The sequence below is a fragment of the Vidua macroura genome, chromosome 5, assembly GCF_024509145.1.
Source record: "Vidua macroura isolate BioBank_ID:100142 chromosome 5, ASM2450914v1, whole genome shotgun sequence".
Taxonomy (NCBI): Eukaryota; Metazoa; Chordata; class Aves; order Passeriformes; family Viduidae; genus Vidua; species Vidua macroura.
In genome coordinates, this window is record NC_071575.1 from 23,962,464 (window position 1) to 23,982,563 (window position 20,100).

The following is a 20,100-nucleotide window of genomic DNA, read 5'->3' on the forward strand; positions in this document are numbered from 1 at the left end:
ACAACAACCATTATTACAATAGCTAGGAATACAAAGAAGGAATCAATCTGGAGCAGACAGCTTTTAGCAGTTTCTCATGTGAAGTCTCTTAAGGAGGTCTAGAAACAATCCAGTAGACCTTTCAGTTCGCTTGCTACTCTCTGCTCCCCTGCTTCTTGCAACACATACTGCTTATTCCCACAAGAGTTCCCCATAGTCAGCTGCCACAAAAGACGGTGTCATTTTGAGCAGAGCTGGATGTGAACACAATTCAAATCCTTAGTAGGAGCCTTCTGAGCAGACTAAGTGCTCACACATCTTTTTAACAAACTGCAACAAAGCAACACCAAACTCTTTGTCACTCATTATCAACAATAGCAATATGACCCCTGTATAGACAAGGGAAGTAATGTCAAAATTTCAGTTCAGAGGCTACAGTCTGCGAGGCACAAAGGCATGGAAGGGGCATGGTGAGTGCACAGCAACTGCAGAAGGTGGGGCAGGGATATTGGAGAACCTCAACTAGGGAAAAAGCTCATGAGGTAACTTAGGAGACAATATTTATGGAAGAGCAATTGTAGTATGACAGTGCTTATCATTAAACCCTCTTCCCCAATTTGAGAAATTTACTCACTCTCTGCATCAGAAATTCTGAGTTTGTACACGTACACCTCTGAAAAAACAGACACACTTCAGTATTTACAATGCGTTTGATAGGACAACCACTTTATTACAAAGAACAAACAATACTTCAAAATAAGACTAATCAACTTGTATTGTACAAAATGTCAGTTTCCTTGTAGAGGTCATTAAGTAACAGGCTGTAAGATTAAGTTCACGTCAAATTGGCTATCCTGAAATAATCAGATAACAACAGTAATACTTACTATATCTTCAGAGTTTATGGCATGATCATGTGCTCTACTCCAAACTACATTCAAAAGATATTGCTATAATTACTTTGAAAACACAAAGTGTAGGCTATTGTTCACTTCATTTCCACTTTCACAAGAACATTCTGAAGATGAAGCTGTAGCAGTGGCTGCCATAACTGGCACGACTGTCCTATGCTTACACAGTCACAACCTCCCTAAGGAGTTCAGTAAAACTAGACATTTCTACAATATGGATATGGTAATCTGCTAGATTTCAGCTTCTGTTACATGTCCTTTAGCAGTATCTGAAATAAATGAATAACATGGAGTCTCAAAGAGCTGGTGTCAACAGTCTTCTAAACTTTAAAATCGAACAATCAATATTTGTCTGATATCTAGTTGATAGGCAAACAGGTGGGATTTAGACATTATAAATACAGTTCTAAAAACAGACCACAAAGTGTATTTTACAGTGTGTACCACAATTTCAGTTTAAAGTAAAACTGTGAGCAACTGAAGAGTTGCATATGATCACTATTCAACGTTACCCAACTTGGACAAAAAAGAGAAAGTGACATCTTATGTCAAGTCAGCTGAAGAAAGCACACTCAGAAGAAAATTATACTTTCATTGAAAACGCCACAGTTTTACCCTTTGGTAGTCGTGACACACACACTGAAAAAAGAAATTGTGCAAAGCATGTGAAACCAAGTGCAAAAAAACTCCACCCAGACATACCCAACAGGTTTTATTCTTAAATAACAACTCTACAATCACAGCTATCAACCAACAAAATCAAAGCCACAAGTGTTTTCTCTAAAGGCTTCTTTCACAGTACTAATAAGAAAAACCAAGTTCTATTCTTCTAGTTGACAATTCATGTGTATGGACTTTAGTTATCAGACAGTATTGGTAGTGAGATCCTACCTGATGAAATGGACCATTAAAATACAAATATCTTAAAGCCAGTTAACTTCAGGAAAAGTCCTATACATTCATACTATAAACACTGTTTAAAGTGAAACTGGGATATCTGTCATTGTCATAAAAACATGATTCTTCTCTGGAGTCAAACCATGTGTTACTCCTGTGCCACAATTAACACTATTATAGCCATTTATGGTCCCCAGCACTTTCTAGATGCTATTGGAGCATGTGATGCATTGCAATAATTAAGGCTGTACCAGCACTTTGTTATAACCCTGACTCTCAGGGTAGCCAAGACTTGGCTGTTAAATCTGCTCTGGGAGACTTGAGCTGCTAAATCTCTACTATTTTAGTGATACTTCTCCCACCAAACCAGGCACATCATTGATTTTAGTTTATATATTTACAAACGCTCTTAAGACAAATTTTACTGGAAGAGGCAAGAAATTCTACCTTGATGTATAATCTTTTGGCATTTGGGGCAAAATTAAAGTGCAAAGTATAAACTTCATTGCACAGTAAATAATTTAGATTTTATTTTAAAATAAATCTTATTTAGGTGCCTCAATCTATTTACCTAGTGACCTTGTCCAACTCAGCCGTTTTCCTCTACACTTTGGCAAACATAGTTTTATATATAGGTACATAAATAGCATTTAAAATGTTTACCTTTATTTCACTACTGTGAACAATTTTTTTCTTTTCGCATAGGAATGGATCAACCTATTCCTAGAAGTAATGCTTGTTGATTTTATCAGCTAGCTAGTTAATGTAAAATGATGCATAGTAAAAGGGAGATACTGAACTTGATTGGTAGAATATATTGGTAAAGCAAACAAGCACTTAAGAAGATTAACTGGAATAAATATGTTGAAAGTTGCCATATAATATGTGCAAAATTGCTTACCATGTATTCTAAACTTTGGTTAAAATTTTCAGATTGAAGTTTTACAGAAACATTATGGAAGCAACACAAGTGATTACTAACACAGGAATGAGGTAAGTTATTATTAGTGCAAAAAGCAAGCATATGCTAAAAGCAAAGCATATGGATTAAAAAAAAAAAATAGAATGAATCTCATGGAAGTTTTAATACAAGACCAGAAAGGTCTCTTGTAAACATTGGTATTTACAAGTTTAAGATTTGTACAACTACAAAAGGATAATTTTAAGTAATAGTAGTGCATTTACAATGAATTTACGTTTTGTGTAATAAGAGCAATGGATAAGTTTATATTTTTCCTTTTAAATTTTCAGGGGATATCTCTCAAGATTAAGATATTTGTTACAAATAGTAGAAAAAATCATTTCTTTACAAAAAAAGTATATATTAAAATATTTATACATTTTAAGTTACTATATAATAACTGGAATTTTTTGCCTTGTACTCAGGCACCACAATGAAGAATGTGGTATAGGGAACTGAAACCAAACAGAATTTGCTCATATCCCAAATCTTATGAATTATTTTTGCAAAATCTGTAGCAATCCCAGGGACTCTACCTCAAATACTACTACTTGTGCCAATTCCTTTATTCATTTTTGATTTGAAACTTTGTGTTCTTTACATTTTAACTTATCACTACCAAAAAGAGCTGCTGGATAGAGCGTGATTCTCTACTCCACCATCTCTGATATATTTTCTATATGATACTCACACCTGAGCAAGGCTCTACAATGTTGATGTGTCAAACGTAAAAAAGGTTATATATTTTTAAGATAAAAACAATGCAAAAATAAAATATTTGTAGCATTTACAAATAGTACAAGAGTTACATTAAACACTACATTCGAAACTTGAGATTAAAGTAATTTCTACTTTGAGCCTGATGTTTTCATATCTGCAAAACAAAGGAGACATTGTTAAATGTTTCATAATTTCATATTTGAGTGTACGCACTCAAACATTTTCAAACAAACACTGTTTCAGAGTTCTAGGTTATAGATCATGGTCAAAATCCCTGCCAATTAAAGGGTTAAAACGGCATTGAAATACTGAACATCACAGAAGACAACTTCTTTGTTGTTACTCCCCATCTTAGAAAAGCACATATTAGAAACCAAGCAGTGGAGCATTCAACAGGTGGATCCCAGCCCAGCAGTTGAGGTCAGCTACCCCCACACCACAGTTCCCTGCTGCCCAAAGGGGTGGGCACTCTGCCCTTCCCACCTTCCTCTGTGCCCACAGCACCTCTTGCTGAGCAAAGCCAGCTCCCAACAAAGCTAAGCCAGAAATGGGAAGGAGCAGCATGAGAAGCTGGCAAAACTTGAAACGCCAGACTGGCTTACTTATAAAGCAAGCCAGAACTGACCAGGCTAACACTAATTTTATTTTCAGTGGATCCATTCCCATCCCCAAATCATCATGAACCTGTACAAATTCAAGCCCAGGGACAAGATGACAAAACCTCTTCTGGCTGTAACACAGATTTTAAAGTGTATATGCATCACAAAAATGCACCTTATATCACCTGATGGAATTTTTTTTCCATTTAGGAGGGTGAAAAGACTGAAAAAAAACCCCGATTACACTGTGTGTCATCTACATGATGCATATAACTGGATCACTTCTTATTAGACTGAAAAACTTCTGAGCTGAAGTGAATTCTAGAGAAGTCAGAAGCAACAAAACTAGAATTGCATAAAACTCCCATAAGGAACAAAACAACATTTCAAGAAGTTCCCATGCAGTGCTGTGTTGGTTCTGGGAGAAATGCACAGCGCCTGCTCTGCTCAAATGCTGTGACAGTGACTTTACCTTGGAGCCACCGAACCTGTGTGGCCGGGCCATAGCCTCTCTCATTCTTGGCTGAAATCCTGAACACTATGGCAGGCCTGGAAGTGTAATCCACATGGGCATTGGAAAGCTGGGCAGCAGTCACTATGCAGGAGGTTTTAAGACCACAGTATATCCTCATAAATACAAGTTGACTTGGATTTTCCTGTAATTGCGTGGAACGGATGGCTAAGTAGGCAGAATATTCTAAAATATTTCCAGAGGGTGAAGCAGGAGGCTCCCAAGAAAGATGAATACAGTCTACACTCTGAAGAAAGAGAGAAAAATATGATAGTATGTAGCTAACCAGAAATATATAAACAATATTAAAAAACCCCAAATTATAAAGATTATCTGAAAATTCTAACCTATCATCACCACTCTGGAGATAAGGATGTTTTTTGACTTTTACTTAAGAAGTGTGGTAAACCCTTAGAGATGTAATGATGCAAGACTAGAAAATCATGGGGAAACTATCATTAACTCTTAAAGTAATTCTTTTTAGCAAATTTCTTAATATTATATTGAGCAGAGTTAACCGAGTAAGCATTGGACACTATTTTATATGACAATTTTCACTTAAAAAAAAAGCCAACTAGAACCAAGAGTTCTGAGATTACACCGGTAGCCAGAATTACCTATATTTCTCACCTTGGTGATTTTGACTGTTGAAGGAGCTCCAGGAAAACCTGGAATGCACGTCTTGAATTCACTGATTTTACTGAAAGGCCCAACACCACAGCCATTAATTGCAGCAACTCTGAACCTGTATACTGTGCCGGGAAACAGATCCTGTTTCTTAAGTAATCTGTAGTCTGGTACATCTGCACCTTCCGTCTGAAAATAAAGCAACACTTGTGGTATTTTAAAAAATACTATAAACACAATTAGCCTAAAAATATTATAAATACAATTAGCCTAGTTAGGCTGAGATTAATTAAGTTTAAATGAAACTGAAATCTATTTAATACTGTTGTACTTACATCAGAATTTATGAAAAGGTTCTGACTGACACAGTATCTCGCGTCAAAACAGCTGATCCAAGATGCAATGTGAGACTACATCTCTAGACCAAAAGATATCCCATTTTCTGTCATTTAAATTAAACTGCACCTTGTGATTATTTTTACTTGGGAAAGTTCAAACAAAGTAGCATTTACAATTACATAAGTTATGGTTTATTTAACATCATCTTCTGTCCTAAAAAGTATTTTTATTTCAAAAGCAGTTATTCCTAACATTAGGAGTGGCAGTTTGGTAATCAAAATGTTTTTAAGGAAGAGCACAATAAGTTAGTAACAAACAGCTTTCTGAAACATGATGTGCTACCATACTTCCATTATTAAAACATGCACTGCTGCATCACTCATCCTTACAGTGGAACTATTTTCCTACTGAATAATGTGAAAGAACCACAATCAATGTAAACACTGTACAATGTACTGTGCTCTTTAAAACTAAGACATAGACTATTTATAGTGAAGTGCTTTCAAAGAAAGGCTTCTGTTACTTTGTTTCTGTCTTCTTGAGACACAATTTTTGTTTCTAGTTAACGAGGATATCACTAATTTACACTTTTACCATCAAAACTGTTACACTTTTGCAAGTTTCACGCTCATAATTTTCAGGTATCCTCTTACATGTACCAAATATTAAGTTAGAAAGATCTAATACAAAAGCCACTACAGCTTCAGATCTAGTCTTTTTAAACAGCTTAGCCTATGTCTTACTAGTATCTTTAACAGCTTTTATGCAAAGATTCTGGGAACAGAGAAGACACTGAAACATTTCAATGCTGGACTGAAATAAAATATTAAGAAATTGTGGGGGGTTCAGTTTTTAAGAATTTTACTGCCTTGAAGAATTATTAGTTTAAAATTGTTTTCTAAGGCAAAAAAATAAGAAAAGAATTAGCAATAGCAAAATAAGATATTTTGTATTATCATACATTAAAAAAGAAAATTCATCTAGTTTAGGAAATAGTAAGAAGAGGTGAGAAAAATACATGAGGAACTACTGGTCATAAAATACAAAACTCCTACAAGCACCAGATTCTGCTGCAGTATCAGAAAATCCCACATTTTGTTGTGAACTATATAAGCAACAGACTCTGAAATAGGTACGTGCAAGTTTCATCAGAGAAGCAGCAGCTACCTTGCTATTGATGTTCAGTGTTTCCTCTGGCAGCAAGTAGAACTGGCTCACCACAGCACTGTTGTTCTTAAAAATTCCCACATCATACCACCGGCGGTCCCTGGTTTTCACCGGCGGCCTCTGGGGAGCTCTCTAGTGTTTGAAGAACACGTCATGGAGATTACCCACACTTCAATGCCATGGAAAAAAATGTCAAGGCTCTAGTATATGTAAGAGACAACCCCCTTTTACACCAGCGTTTCTTTCTTATGCTTCAAATGAATATGCATGTATTATTAAAATACTGTGCAAAACCAACTGGTTCTTATACATTTACTCAGACACAGTCTGTCATTTAAAAGCAACAGCTGGGATGTCACATCTGATATTCTGAACGGGGAGGGGAGGAAGAAGCTTAAAGCTATAGAACTAGGTGTCTGTTAGCAGCATGTAGTTGTGAGTTAATTTCTCTCAGAGGTCAAGAAGTTTCCCAAGGTGGTCCAACATCAGCAGCTCCCCCTGGGGCTTAGCTGTACCTCAGACCCACACGTGCTCTTTGCCAGGCACTGCAGAACTTGCCTGCAGCTGAGAACAGCCCTCTGCTGTGGTGTGGGGCCATGGGGATGGAGGGTGTGCAAACTGCTCCTGACTGACCCAGAAACACACACAGGCTTTCTTGCTGGTCTCCAGGCACCAGGGAGGGCACTTGCACAGTCAGGTGCCCAGCACAGACAGGCCATGATCCTGCTGGCAGGGAAATGGGGCAGGAGCTGCAGCTGCTCTTGGCAAAAGCACCCAACACTTTGGCAGCAGCTGCTTCTCCCCATCTTTTGGTTCCTCACTTTTGGTGGCAACAGTGGCACCTTGGGTTTGTGTATTAAGTTGTAAGCAGGTGAAATAGGAAGCATTTACTTTTTCAGGCAGTATTTACAGCTTGCATAGTCAGTCCCCATCTCCTCTAGGGAAAAACATCAAGATGTCAGTTAAGTTACGTTTCAAATCTATAGAATCAGCAGCTAGCACTAGTCTGATCTAATACATACTTCATTTTAAATTCAGTTGTGCATACAGAAAAACTTTTTACATTTGCACATCATGCAGCAGAGACCATTCCACTGTGCCAGTTGATAAAAACGATTCAACAGCTGAAACATGTACTTGGATCTCCTCCCAACTACACAACTGCTACTTAGACTCACATCTAACCCACACAATGCAATTAGTTTTACAAAAGAAATGTTTACCCCTGTATTATTCACTCCAAGCTCAAAATAAACACTGCTTTGCTTTCAAAAATACAATTAAAGGAAAACAGAAGATCCCTGACAACTAATCAACAGAACAATAGGTAAAGCAATTTGATAACACTTTTTTGGACTTACAGAAGAGTGTGAATCATTTGTCTGTCCAGTATTGACCCTTGTTGAAGGCATGACATAAGCAGTTTCAGCAGCTAAAAACAAAACATTAAATTTTAAAAATGTAAGCAATAGAAAAAATAATTTAATACAAAACCCACAGAGCATGAAGTTGACCTCAATAGCCATTTACAAGTATTTATTGCACAAGAACATCTCAGACTTCTTTTGCATGCAGTTCTATTTATAACACAAACTAATTTTGGCTTCTATCAAATTCACAGAACAATTCTGAGAGTCTGGCATTGGAGGCTGCTACTGATAATACAAACAGAAGGCAGGACTCAGAAAATCCTAAGAAGTGACAGCATTATGAAATCGATATAAAATATTTGTGAACAAATAATCTAAATACCAGATTGAGGCACATACTGGGGACACTGAATAGTCTAAGTGTGAATTCTTATTTTGATTGCATTGTCTCTGACATCAATACAGTCTGAATTCTGAACATGAGCAGTTAAACTGTAAACAACCTTAGCAAATGGGAACAGAGCATTCATTAATTTTAAAATGGAATCTTAAAAGAAAAAAAAAAGATTAAGCACATGAGTAACACACAGGACTATTAGTATTCCATGCTTATGTTCCTGGGTTTTGCTTTTAAAATACAATATTGATTGGTAAAAATCACACTATACACACAACATCAATATGAGAATATAGTTCTTTAGTTAACACTCAAAACAATAACAAGCACAGCCTGTTGATATTTGTCAAAAACAAAACTTGAAAAACTACCAGTTTATGTTCTGCATTGCTGCTTATTTTGGATATTTCCAGCAGACCGTGAAGAGGCCAGCACATTAGACCAGCAGTGAGCTGGCCACATTAACTGGCCATATTTATTACAGAGGTCAGTTGCTTAAAATCAAAATCATCCAAGGTTACTATTTTAGTCTTTTGCTGACTAAATAGATGAGCACTGAATGAAAGCAAATGTGCAAAGAGCACCACTGATATTTACAAAATGGACCTCTGCATAAATGAAGATTTTTCACTTACAGGAAACATGGTGATTTACAAATGCATAGAAGGAATAACCTGATTTTAAAAGATGAATAAATCCTAGCAGAGATCATCCAGGCTGCACAAGGTCTTCAATGCCCAAAGCCCTATCTACATCCCAGGTACTACTCAAGAAGGGAATCCCACCACACTAGAGGAACTCTGATGGCCTTAGAAATATATGGCTCAAAATACAGTATGTGAAACACATTTCAAACCTTCAGATTTTGAATTGAATGTTGTTAGTGAAGTTTCATCTTTAACAACTGCCCCATTTGTACTTGATGATTCAGTTTTAACAGCCTGCTGGGTTACCATAGTTTGTGCGCTGGAGACAGTACTGGATACAGAAGCATCAGGATTTACACTTTGTTTGTCCAAGTCATGTAATTCACCTACATTTGCTGATGTCTGAGCGCCTTAAAAAAGAAGAAAATATTAGCAAGAATTCAATATTGAGAACACACCAAATCTCAACTTGGTCTAATGGATTTAGTTTCATATAAAGCCTGAGTTTAGCTCAGAATTAGGTTAGAACAGATCTGATTATATTGATTGCTAATGCTTACTTCAGGTTTATAACTGAACAGGAGTCTGTCTCCACATTCATAAATAGGTGTATTTAAACAGTTATTTTAAGCTTGCTGTTTTTTTATGTATTTGGTCACAAAAAAATTAATTTGGGAAAAAAACCCTACTAAAATAAAGTATCCACACAAATCAGTATCACAGATTAGTAACAATCAACTTAAGATTAACCCCTGTAAAAGTCTGTTTGTCACTTAGCAATAAGAACCAAAATTTCCACAACAAATTAAATTACACAGTGAATAAAATAAAAATCCAACTACCTATAAAATACATTGAGATCAAATATAAACAAATCAGGTGATTAAGCCTGGATTCACTACACTGAACTTAAGGCACTTCAGTGAAATGCATAAATCAGAGCCTTGTCATCTTTTACCTCCTCTACAGTCAGAGAGAAATATGCTTGTCTCTACATTGCCTGAAATTTTACATCAGCCAATAGCTTTTCACTGCTAACAGACAGACACAGTGTCAGTTTGGAGTTACTATCACCATAATGTTGTAAAATGTCATCTGTTCCTTTTTACTTGATGCGAAAAATGGCTATTTATGTTTAAATAGACAGATTTTCCATAATAATGAATATATTGAGAATTTCATGTACCTTGCAACACTTCAAACAAGTTAAGATTTCAATTTTCTTTGTATCTTCTAAAAATACATTTGGTAATAACTAACACAAGTTGGGTTTCATAAACTACAAAGGACTCTTATATAATTTTAAACTACAAGACAAAAACAATCTTATTTTGTGTTTTTGAGATGAATTTTAACTCTCACTTTTTTTTTTCCTCTATTTTTTTTTTTCTATAGTCATCTTACTTGAAGTACAAACAGGCAAAACAGAAGGGGCATTTGATTCTTTGAATCCTGTAGCATCTGTGTGGTTTTTCATAGTCTCCTGTGTAACCTTGTTTTCAGGTGCTGCAACCTTTTCTTTTCCTTCTACTTTTGAGCTGGATGAAAGGGCAACTTGGACCTAACCAAAACAACACATTTGTTAATGTTAAACTGCAAAGTTCAGAAATTTCAATTGCAAACATGGTGTGAAAATGCTTGCTCATAAACAACAATATAAACTCCTCCAACAAGTCCCCCTGGTACTTTAAATTAGACCAAGAAATCAATCTCTCAATCCTTACCTTAGTCATTATAAAACAAAGACTCAAACACTGAGTTGACTTGGCAGAGTCATACTAAATTTTATCATTACATGGCATTTCATTGCTGTGTATATTTAGTCTACTGGGGGGACTTTGGGTGATGGGGAAAATCACAATTACAGAGGCTTTCAACCTTTGCTTTCCTGACATGTATTTGAGATATTTCTACTCTTAGTGAAATTTATGATATTTCTACATGTGTTTCCTCCAGGAACACATGATGGATCCCATATAGATCTCAGACTTTACACAACTAAGAAATGGTCCAAAGTTCTAAAAATGGGATCCTTTAGCCAGAGTTTGTCCTCACTATTTCTGTTAAATCGGTGAAACAGAGGAACGTGTACAACTGCACGCCACAGATAATAACTGGATTTAACCTACTGTAGGAACTTAAAAATAAGCAGACTAGCATAAAACTAAATTAGACTAAGAAAGAAGGAATACATCTTATTCTTTTTGCTGCCCACATTAATGTCACCAACATTCTGAGGATGAATAGTATTCCTATTGGCGTCAGGCTCCCAGCTGGCATTGTGGAAGAAAATACACTTGCAATTCTCTTCTGCATTAACAAGAAGAGTACTTGAAAGATTGTGTCTCCAGCACAAAATGAAAACGTACGTAAGGAAACAGACAACTACTTCAGCAGGTGTCAGTCTTTTTGTTTTATTTGAGTTTTTTTTTTTTTTCCTAAGACCTAAAAAGTATGCAAGGAGTTTTAAAAACTCCTGAGAAATGTTCTGGCAGTTCACTACCTTCCCACACTGTTTTGACACTGAAGCATTTTTCAGCTTACACTTACGTTATTAGGAATGAGATTATTTGCTTGGCTGGGATGATCCACCTTCATTTCTGGATAAGGGATGCTAGGCAATGATTGTGGACTCTGATGGAGAGAACAGCCACCTTGCAAGTAAAAAAAAGCAAATTCCCATCAGTTATGTAAAACTTAATATTATGATGGTTTTAACCTATTTCAGTAAGAAAGAGGGAGGCCAAAGTTGCCTGAAGGAAAACTTCATTGTAAGTCTGAAATGAAACTGCATGGCCAAACAGTCAAATAAAATCCCTTCCTCACTGTTTCCTTTCTCAATTTGTGCCCAGCATTCTACAAATATCTTCATAATTCAGATAGCTGGCCAAAACCAACAGAAACAAGTGAAAGGGGAGTTTTCCATAATTATGATGCAGGTACTTGGAGAATAACCAAAGAAGCAGGGTCTCTCTCTCACAGAATGGTTCTTTAAAAAACAAACTCTCATTTATTACTTATGCAACCCTCCAGTCTGCTTGTGCACAAACGTTAGTGTAATGTGATCTGACTGCTACCTTGTGAACTCAGCACTGCTGTCTCAGGAACGCCAGTACCAGGAATTCCAGCCACTGGTGGCACTGGTGAGTCAGCATGTAATTGAAGAAGATATCCTTCAACTGTAGGTACTTCATCCCACTTCAACTGAAAAGAGTTGGTTGTAGCTCTGATCAGCTGTACCTGTGATGGTGCTAGAGGTCTCTCTACAGGAAACCAATAAAACACAGATGGCACGTTAGAAATTGCTCTCCCTTACCAGTTGATTAAATAGCTGCATATTGCAAGGAAAATCAGTCACTCCTTTTTTACTGAGGTACAATATACCAGATTCAACAAGAAACCACCGCCAAAGGGGGCAAGTCAAGTCAGAGAATTACAGAGTGTCTTTTCAAAGTGTTCAAAAATGCTCCAGTTTTAATGCTCTGTTTTTAATGGTTCTGCTGTTGCCAGTAGGCCTTTGGGTTGCAGCTACATCACTGTAGGGATTACAGAGACAGGAGATCCTTGCGCTTTCCTGAAATGCTGCAGGTAGCTCTTTGGCTCCTAAAGCTTTACATATTCCTCTAATTCACAATTATTCCTCTTCCTTTTTGCTTGCTCTGTGTAGCTCAAGTGAGCTTTTGCTCTAACTTCTTCTGCACAGTCTGAAGCCTGGACGTGACTAATGCCAATGGCTTGCTCCTCTCATGTGCCTCTATGCCTGACCAGGCTGCAATCTTAAGCACACCCCTCCCCTGCTACTCTTTTTCAATTTCTGAGGGAAAACTGAAATAGGGAAAAAAAAAGTTCTATTCTAATTCCCTCTCTCCCAACACCATCTCAGTGTCCTGCTATCAATGCAGCTACTAATGAGTGATTAGTGTCCAGAATTCCCTCATCTCCAGGAACAATTTGGTCCTTTCTTAGATTGAAGAGTATCTTTTTGCAGTCCAAGAGATGAAGAAGCAGAAGCAGCAGCAATGATCCTAACAGCAGAAGGGATATGGTGAAAAAAGTAAGTAGTAGCAGAAAAAAGCAGTAGTAGCACTAAAAAGAGAGGACAGGAACCCTGAGTTTAGGCAAAACAGCCTTTAGCATCTTGTATCAACTGACTATGGCATGCAGTGCAGAATTTAACACAAAATTTTTTCAGAGGCTTTAAACAAGCCTTCCTAATTTTCTTCATTTTAAGTAATAGCCTTTAAACAACCAGCAGTGAAGCACAATTTAAAAACAATTTTTAAAATGTAAATACTCTTCGAGTTTGCTACAGTTTTAATGTTCTGATCATCAATCATACAAGCTTTCCATATGTCAATAAAACACAGAACATAGTACAAGTCTCTTATTTATTTCTGACTCACCAGTATCAAGGTACCAAAGATCTTTGCAGCAAACTTGATTGTTCCAAGCTTTTCTGTAACCATCTCTACCACTCCAGATATACAGACGAGTGCCAACAGCTACAGCACAGTGTCCTGCTCTTGGCCCTGGTAACGAGTTACTTTTGTCCTCCTGGCAATCTGAGATCAGACCTATCCATTCTGTGGTATCTAGTAAATGAAACTCAAAGCATTTAGTTTCTAGATGTTTTCCAAAACAATAAATAAAGATGTTAACACACTTAACTGCTCAGAAAAAAAAAGAAAATAAATCACCTCTCTTTTTATAGACAACTGCATTTAAAATGGAAATATTATGAAAAGAAGGTCACTTTCCAATTAGCATGCAAGATAAAAAAGATAAAATCAATTCATACAGGCTGAATTTTCTGACCTCTGATTATCTCTCTCAGGAAAATAGATCAGAAGTTGAGAATTCAGGGATAGTACTAGCATGCTTAGAAAAACCTCATTTCAGAATCTGTTTCCTGTGTTCTTCTACAAATGAAGAAGGAGTATTTACATTACTTAACATTAAAGTTATATTAACAAAGATTTGAAGAAGCAAACCTGCCGAATCTTCAAAGAAAAATAATAATTAAAAAAATTTTTTTCAAGTAACATGCAAAAAACTGGCAACTTCTTTAGTCAGCCAGGATTACAACTATGTATCCTAAACTTTATTCAAGGTCTTCAAAATAGTTACTCTACTCTGTTAAGAAAATACTAATTCAAAATACCCACTCCCAGAAAGGCAGAAACACTAACCCAAATTAAGGTAAGAAAAGGAACCGGTGCATTTCCATTCACCATCAGGAGCAGAAATTTCACCTCCTGCTGACTGTGGAACCCATCCACCAAAAACATACATTCTGAAATACAGGAAAAGAGGGAAGAGGGAAAAAGAAAAGAAACGCCAATTAACACCTAGATGTGTTGCATGTGCTCTCTCAAACTAGGACAAAAAAGAAAATGTCCAGGGTGTTACAGTTTTGGTTCACAGCACATTTTATTTGTATCTACTGTCTTTATGATGTACTGTTGCAGACTTCTACCTTCTGAAATTTTTGAGTAAACTGACTGATTGAAAAGCCCAACCACACAAAAAAAGTCACAGAAATTCCTCAACTTCCTAGAAACAGCAGTTAATACTGTAACATTTAGCAAACCATCAAACTGCTAATGCTCTCCAAAAATCCCACATGTACAACAGAATTTCTATAATTCTTTACTGCAGAGCCCTCAGTAAGTCATGCTAAAATAATATGACTGGCATCTAACTCAGATATTAAAATTTAAAAATATAATGCGGGCTACAAACTACTAACATTTTAAGTAAATAATAAAAAGCTAAGCTGCTGGATCAGAAGATAAAAAGCTTTCATACTTCTTTACTCTCTTGCCTCTTTCTCCTCATGCCAACTTGTAAATTGATACAAAATGAACTGAAACCCATGTTTAAAAATCCATTTTATCAATGCTACCTGCCAAAACAAACCATATTGGCAAGAAGCAGTGTAATGAGGGTCAGACTACAGAAAAAGTGGGGAATAGTTTTGCCTGGAACTAGTTTTACTCTTTGATCAGTTTCTTTGCATAGCTACCTCATCTGTGTCACACACACAGAGGCACTGAAGCTCGCTCCTGACAGAGCTCAGGCCCAACTGAGGTTGTCCCAGAATGCACCAAGGTGCTCCAAGAAGCCCAGAAAGGTGCTGGCGGCTTGGGCAGACTGTCCTGCTGGATAGAAACACTGACAGCCAGCTACCCTTGAGTTAACAGTGGCACTGAAATAGCAGCAGAAAACTACTCTACAGGGCTGCTGTTTATACTGAGCAGTAGTGGATAAGCATCATCATTCTCCTACTAGGTGTACCTTTCTAGAGTTGAGCTTTTAACAACAGACATACTTGTTTCCTATTACATTGGCTGTATGGAGACTGCGAGGAAGTGGTACTGTCCCTTTGGTTTCTGGTCTTGACCAGGTCATGGTTTCTAAAATAAAGAAAATAAAATTCTCAAACAACAAAAAAAAATTATCTTGTTGCTACATATTTCATTACCTGGATTTTAGAAGGGAACATACCTCTAATTCAGCAAAATTCAGCAAAGCTAAATTTCACCTTTTTAAGATGGTGACTTTTAGAAAAAGGGTGCAATAACAAGCACTTGGAACTTGTTTTAGAAAAAAATCACAGGAAATACTGACGAACTAAGTGTTTATCAAAAACATAAATTATGGTTTCATTATGGTTAGTCAACTTTGTTTCTTTAAAGTGCTTTAAAGACTATGATATCTATCTCATGGAGTACCTATAATCAGTGAGGATAAAACATGCAAACAATACTGTATCTATTTAATTCCAAATATTACAAAAGGTTAACATTATGGTGTCAGTCTCAATAATATCTGCACCACAGCATGCCATTAACCATTCTATATTATAATACTTCCCCTCAGCCAGTAAGCACTGACTTCTGCTGACAAACCAACTCACCTATGTCAAGTTCCCAGAGATCATTAAGCCGACAGCCACACATGCCTCCAAAAATATACATCTTTGGGCTTCCCACATCTTTTCTGCAGTACACTATGGCTGTGTGAGATTCTCGGGGAGATGGCAAGATTCCTTTGGTCACAGGAATACTCCAGCCGACCACACCAGACCCATGTTGCAGCTCCAGTTCATAGAAATCATTTAAATATCTAGAGTGTTATTGTCAAAGTATGAAAAACTCACTTAAAAGCATGATGACAAGTGTACTTTAAACCCTGACCACTTCCAGGTACTACATACTTCTGTCTTGGGAGGGTGCAGAGTTTTAAACTCTGTTTAAATGTTTAAAAAACATTTGATGCATTGTGGGCAGTACCAAATCTGGATTTAAAATGGATTTCAAACAAAAAAAAATAACAGTTATAACTTGTTGCCTCTGAGAAAACATGCTCTCTTATTTGCTACACTGTATTACATGAAAGAAATATGAAAACAACATTTCTTGCAAAAATTGCTACATACAGACACACAATAAACTGCAAAGCTGTGGGAAACATATGATGACAAGAGATATTAGAGAGAAATTTCTGCAACTCTTAAGGCAACCAAGGTGACAAGAAGTTGTTTGTTTCCTTGTGTCTTCAGGCTGGCCAATGCACAATTAACCATTTGTTGCTGAATCTATCAGCAAGTTATTTTTAGATAATGGTCTTTGAATCTTGGCATTCACACCAGATACCTTTTGTTTACCGAGCTTGAAATTGCCAGTTTATAGTTCAGTGGCTATAAGTGCTCTGAACTGCAGGTGAATGTGGATATAAAACTTCAGCATTATAGCACAGTTTGCTGACAATAATGGCAACTTCAGCTGTTATTGTAAAAAATTTCCAGATGAATTGATAACTGTTTTTCACAGCAATACAGAAAAACCATCCATCATGAATTCCCTGATGACTCATGAGACTCTGCTGATTGAGGTAATTCTAACAAACAAGCCATTCTTAAAAACATCACCCAAAATACCAGGAGAAATACGAAAGCCTACTCAGGTTTCCCTACGAAAGTGTCAGAGCTGTCACTCAGTGCTCCATATTGTGGGATTAGCAGAAGGAATACCTAATCTTCTTCACCATGTAACCCCTTCACTGCACAAATCATCCAACTTTGAGCACTTGGTGTGCAGGACAGCCTGCCCAGAATGTCCCTTTTCAAAGCTGTCAAATCAAGTCATTTGTTTTTAAAGCCATTAAATTCAAAGACAAATCAGCATACCTGGGAACATTATTATTTGAATCTTCACTTTCATTTGCCAGGCCACCAAATAAATAGCACTTGTTACCATACAAAGAAAAACTGTGGCCAAGCCGAGGACAGGGTGGTGATCCATTTGAAGGAGCTTGAGGTTTTACTTTTTTCCAGAGCCATCGACTTGCCTTGAAGACAAGAAAAAATTATTTAGAAATAATTCCATTGATAGTCTGTCATAACAAATAGAATTCATATAATATTAACATTTGTATATTTTCTGAATTACTTTTAATTCAGAAATTAAAAGTAATTCAGAAAATATACAAATGCTGTGCTTTTCTTAGGACATTCAGTAAAAGGGATATGTAAGAGTTAACCTTAATAAAATATTAAATATATTATACTGTATTTAAACTAGGTGAAAGTCTCTATTTCAAAGCTATTTAGAATAAACTTCAGATTCTTAAGATGGAAAAAATCTTCTGAAGAAGAGCAAAGATCATCTGCAGTTGGTAAAATAAAATGTGTTTCTTCATAAACAGATAAATAAAGTAGTCCTGAAAATCAAAACATATTCATATATTTCCTACCTGCAATTCATATAAATCATTGCTGTATCTTCCATATTCAACCATTCCTCCAAAAACTAATATTCTAGTACCATCACAAACAAATCCATGTGCTGCACAGCCTGGAGGAATATCTCCCCTTACAGCAGGAAGGAACCATTGATTCGTAACTATAGTAGGAAATAAAAAAACAAAAACCAGAAAAATAGATTAGAAAAATATTTCAAACACTGAAACATGTCTTTTTAAACACCTCTGCTTTCTGAAGAATTACCTTTGAACTGCAGATAACTATGGCTATTTGCTTCACAGTAAGTTTTCAATGAATTCTTATTTTCTTTAATAACAAGAAAAGCAAACACTTCTATCAAACCAAAATTACTCAGTATATGAATGAGCCCATGAGGTCACTGTAACTAAGTCCGTCATGAAGGGTCATCCAGCAATTTAATAGACTTGCCAAGAATAGAGGCAACACAAGAATGAGGAACACAAGTGCAGTTCCACACAAAAGAGATAACCACCCTAACTCAGAGGGAGCTAGCCCTAGAAACAGAATTATTAGAGCTACAGCAGCATGGCACTGTGCCTGGACTTAATAGCCCTATTCAAAAACTAATTACACTGTTCTGGGACCCATTTTAATATCCACAGAGTGGGAGAGGAGAGGCACAGAGTCAAGAAAAAGCAACTAAGACTGTCTGATCCAGCAGCATAGTGGTGCCTAAACTGTTCTGGAATTTAAGAATTACAGGGGACAATGTCTTCTTTTTCCTACACATTTTTTATAAGCACAAAGAGAGAAGTAGGAAATTAGAAGCTTCCAGCGAGCGTTGCGGCAGGGGATTAAGATGCTCTTACTGTGTGCCAGCTCCTCGAAAATCATCACATGAATAGCAAGGGCCATGGATGGCATCCCACACTCGGGCAGCTCAGGTCATAACCCTGCATCTTAAACCCCAGAATAACAAAGGTCAGTTTGGGCCAAGCACTCATCCAGAAACTGGAACAACTAAGTCATGATGCTTTTTGTCACTGCTGCAAATGGGAAACACCTTAAGCAGAAAGTCTGGGAAGAAAAAAACCAAGTCATGACAAGACTCACTCAAAAGGCACCCGTCCAGAACCTCTGTTCTGATAGCATAACTATGTTAAGAGTTTTCTTTGGATTACTTGTCAGAACAGAAAGATTAAGAGACTTTTTTTCCTTCTCCCGTCAGAAATGTGATTTAAGCATAGTAGATCTTTAAGCTATCCGAGAAAAATCTGTCTGGGAAAACCTCAAGCAGCCAACACTGACTGAGAAGCACAGATCAGTCACTGAACTCCCCCGTCTCGGCCCAAGCCCTGAAATTACACGCAAGTTTTCCAGCCTCATCCAGCATTCCGTACAGTAACTATTTAGGCGTCTGATCTTTCACAAATAAAATCGGTCTTGGGCAGCTTCCTGTTTGGAAAGGCTCCCGATACCAACATGTTGGCTTTTCCAAACAAAATTCTCATTCCAACGCGTTCGGCTTTCGTGAGCTGCCGCCACCAGAGGGAAGGAGGGGGATCCGGACACTCGTAGGGACTAATCCCGCCTGCCGCCATTCAGCCGCGACCCGCCCAGGGACAGAGGCTCCGCAGCCCTGCGCGACAGCGCGGACAGCAGAACAGCCGCGACACGCACCGGGCGATCCTCCCGGTCGCTGTTCCCCAGCAAGGAGCACCAAGCCCGCAGCACCAGCCAGGGCGCAGCACTAACCCAGGAAAGACCCCTGGCCCAGGCGTACTTCCCGCCCCGCCATTTCGGCTCCGGGCAGCTCCTCAGCCCGCCCGCCGCCCCCTCGGCCGAGCCCCCCGCGGGCAGTGCCAGGGCAGGGCGGGACACCCGGGGGGGATCCCCGGCGCCGTGCGGAGCCCGGTGCCACCGGCGGTCGCAGACGGGACAGCCCCGCCGCTGTCCCCCCGCTCCGCCCGCCCCGCGGCGCGGCCCCGCCCCGCGCACCCGTGTTGTAGACGTGCAGCTCGTCGGCGATGCCCTCGTTGCCGCCGCCGAAGATGATGAGCAGCTCTCGGATGGCGACCGCACGGTGCCCGTGGCGGGAGCGCGGCACCGGCCCCGTGAAGGAGGACACCCGCCTCCAGCTCAGCCCGGCGGCGGCCGCCGCCATCTCAGCGCCGCTCCCACAACGCACCGCGCGGCCGGGGCAGCCCGCCGGGGAAGGGGGAGCGCTGACGTGAGGGCGGCGGGTCC

The 20,100-nt window shown here is 38.2% G+C and overlaps 1 protein-coding gene across 1 annotated transcript; it reads right to left on the reverse strand.

Annotated features, from left to right (window-relative positions):
- Positions 1-677: 677 nt before the first annotated feature.
- HCFC2 (host cell factor C2) lies at positions 678-20,017 on the reverse strand. Its single transcript, XM_053977368.1, has 16 exons — positions 19,852-20,017; positions 17,883-18,031; positions 17,317-17,477; positions 16,045-16,253; positions 15,457-15,541; positions 14,315-14,418; positions 13,529-13,717; positions 12,203-12,388; positions 11,676-11,779; positions 10,530-10,686; positions 9,335-9,535; positions 8,073-8,143; positions 6,712-6,843; positions 5,209-5,394; positions 4,540-4,825; positions 678-3,622 (listed from the first exon to the last, which is right to left on the reverse strand). The coding sequence occupies exons 1-16, from the start codon at positions 20,015-20,017 to the stop codon at positions 3,597-3,599; spliced, it is 2,412 nt and encodes an 803-aa protein (XP_053833343.1). The 3' UTR covers positions 678-3,596.
- Between the last annotated feature and the right edge of the window lie 83 nt (positions 20,018-20,100).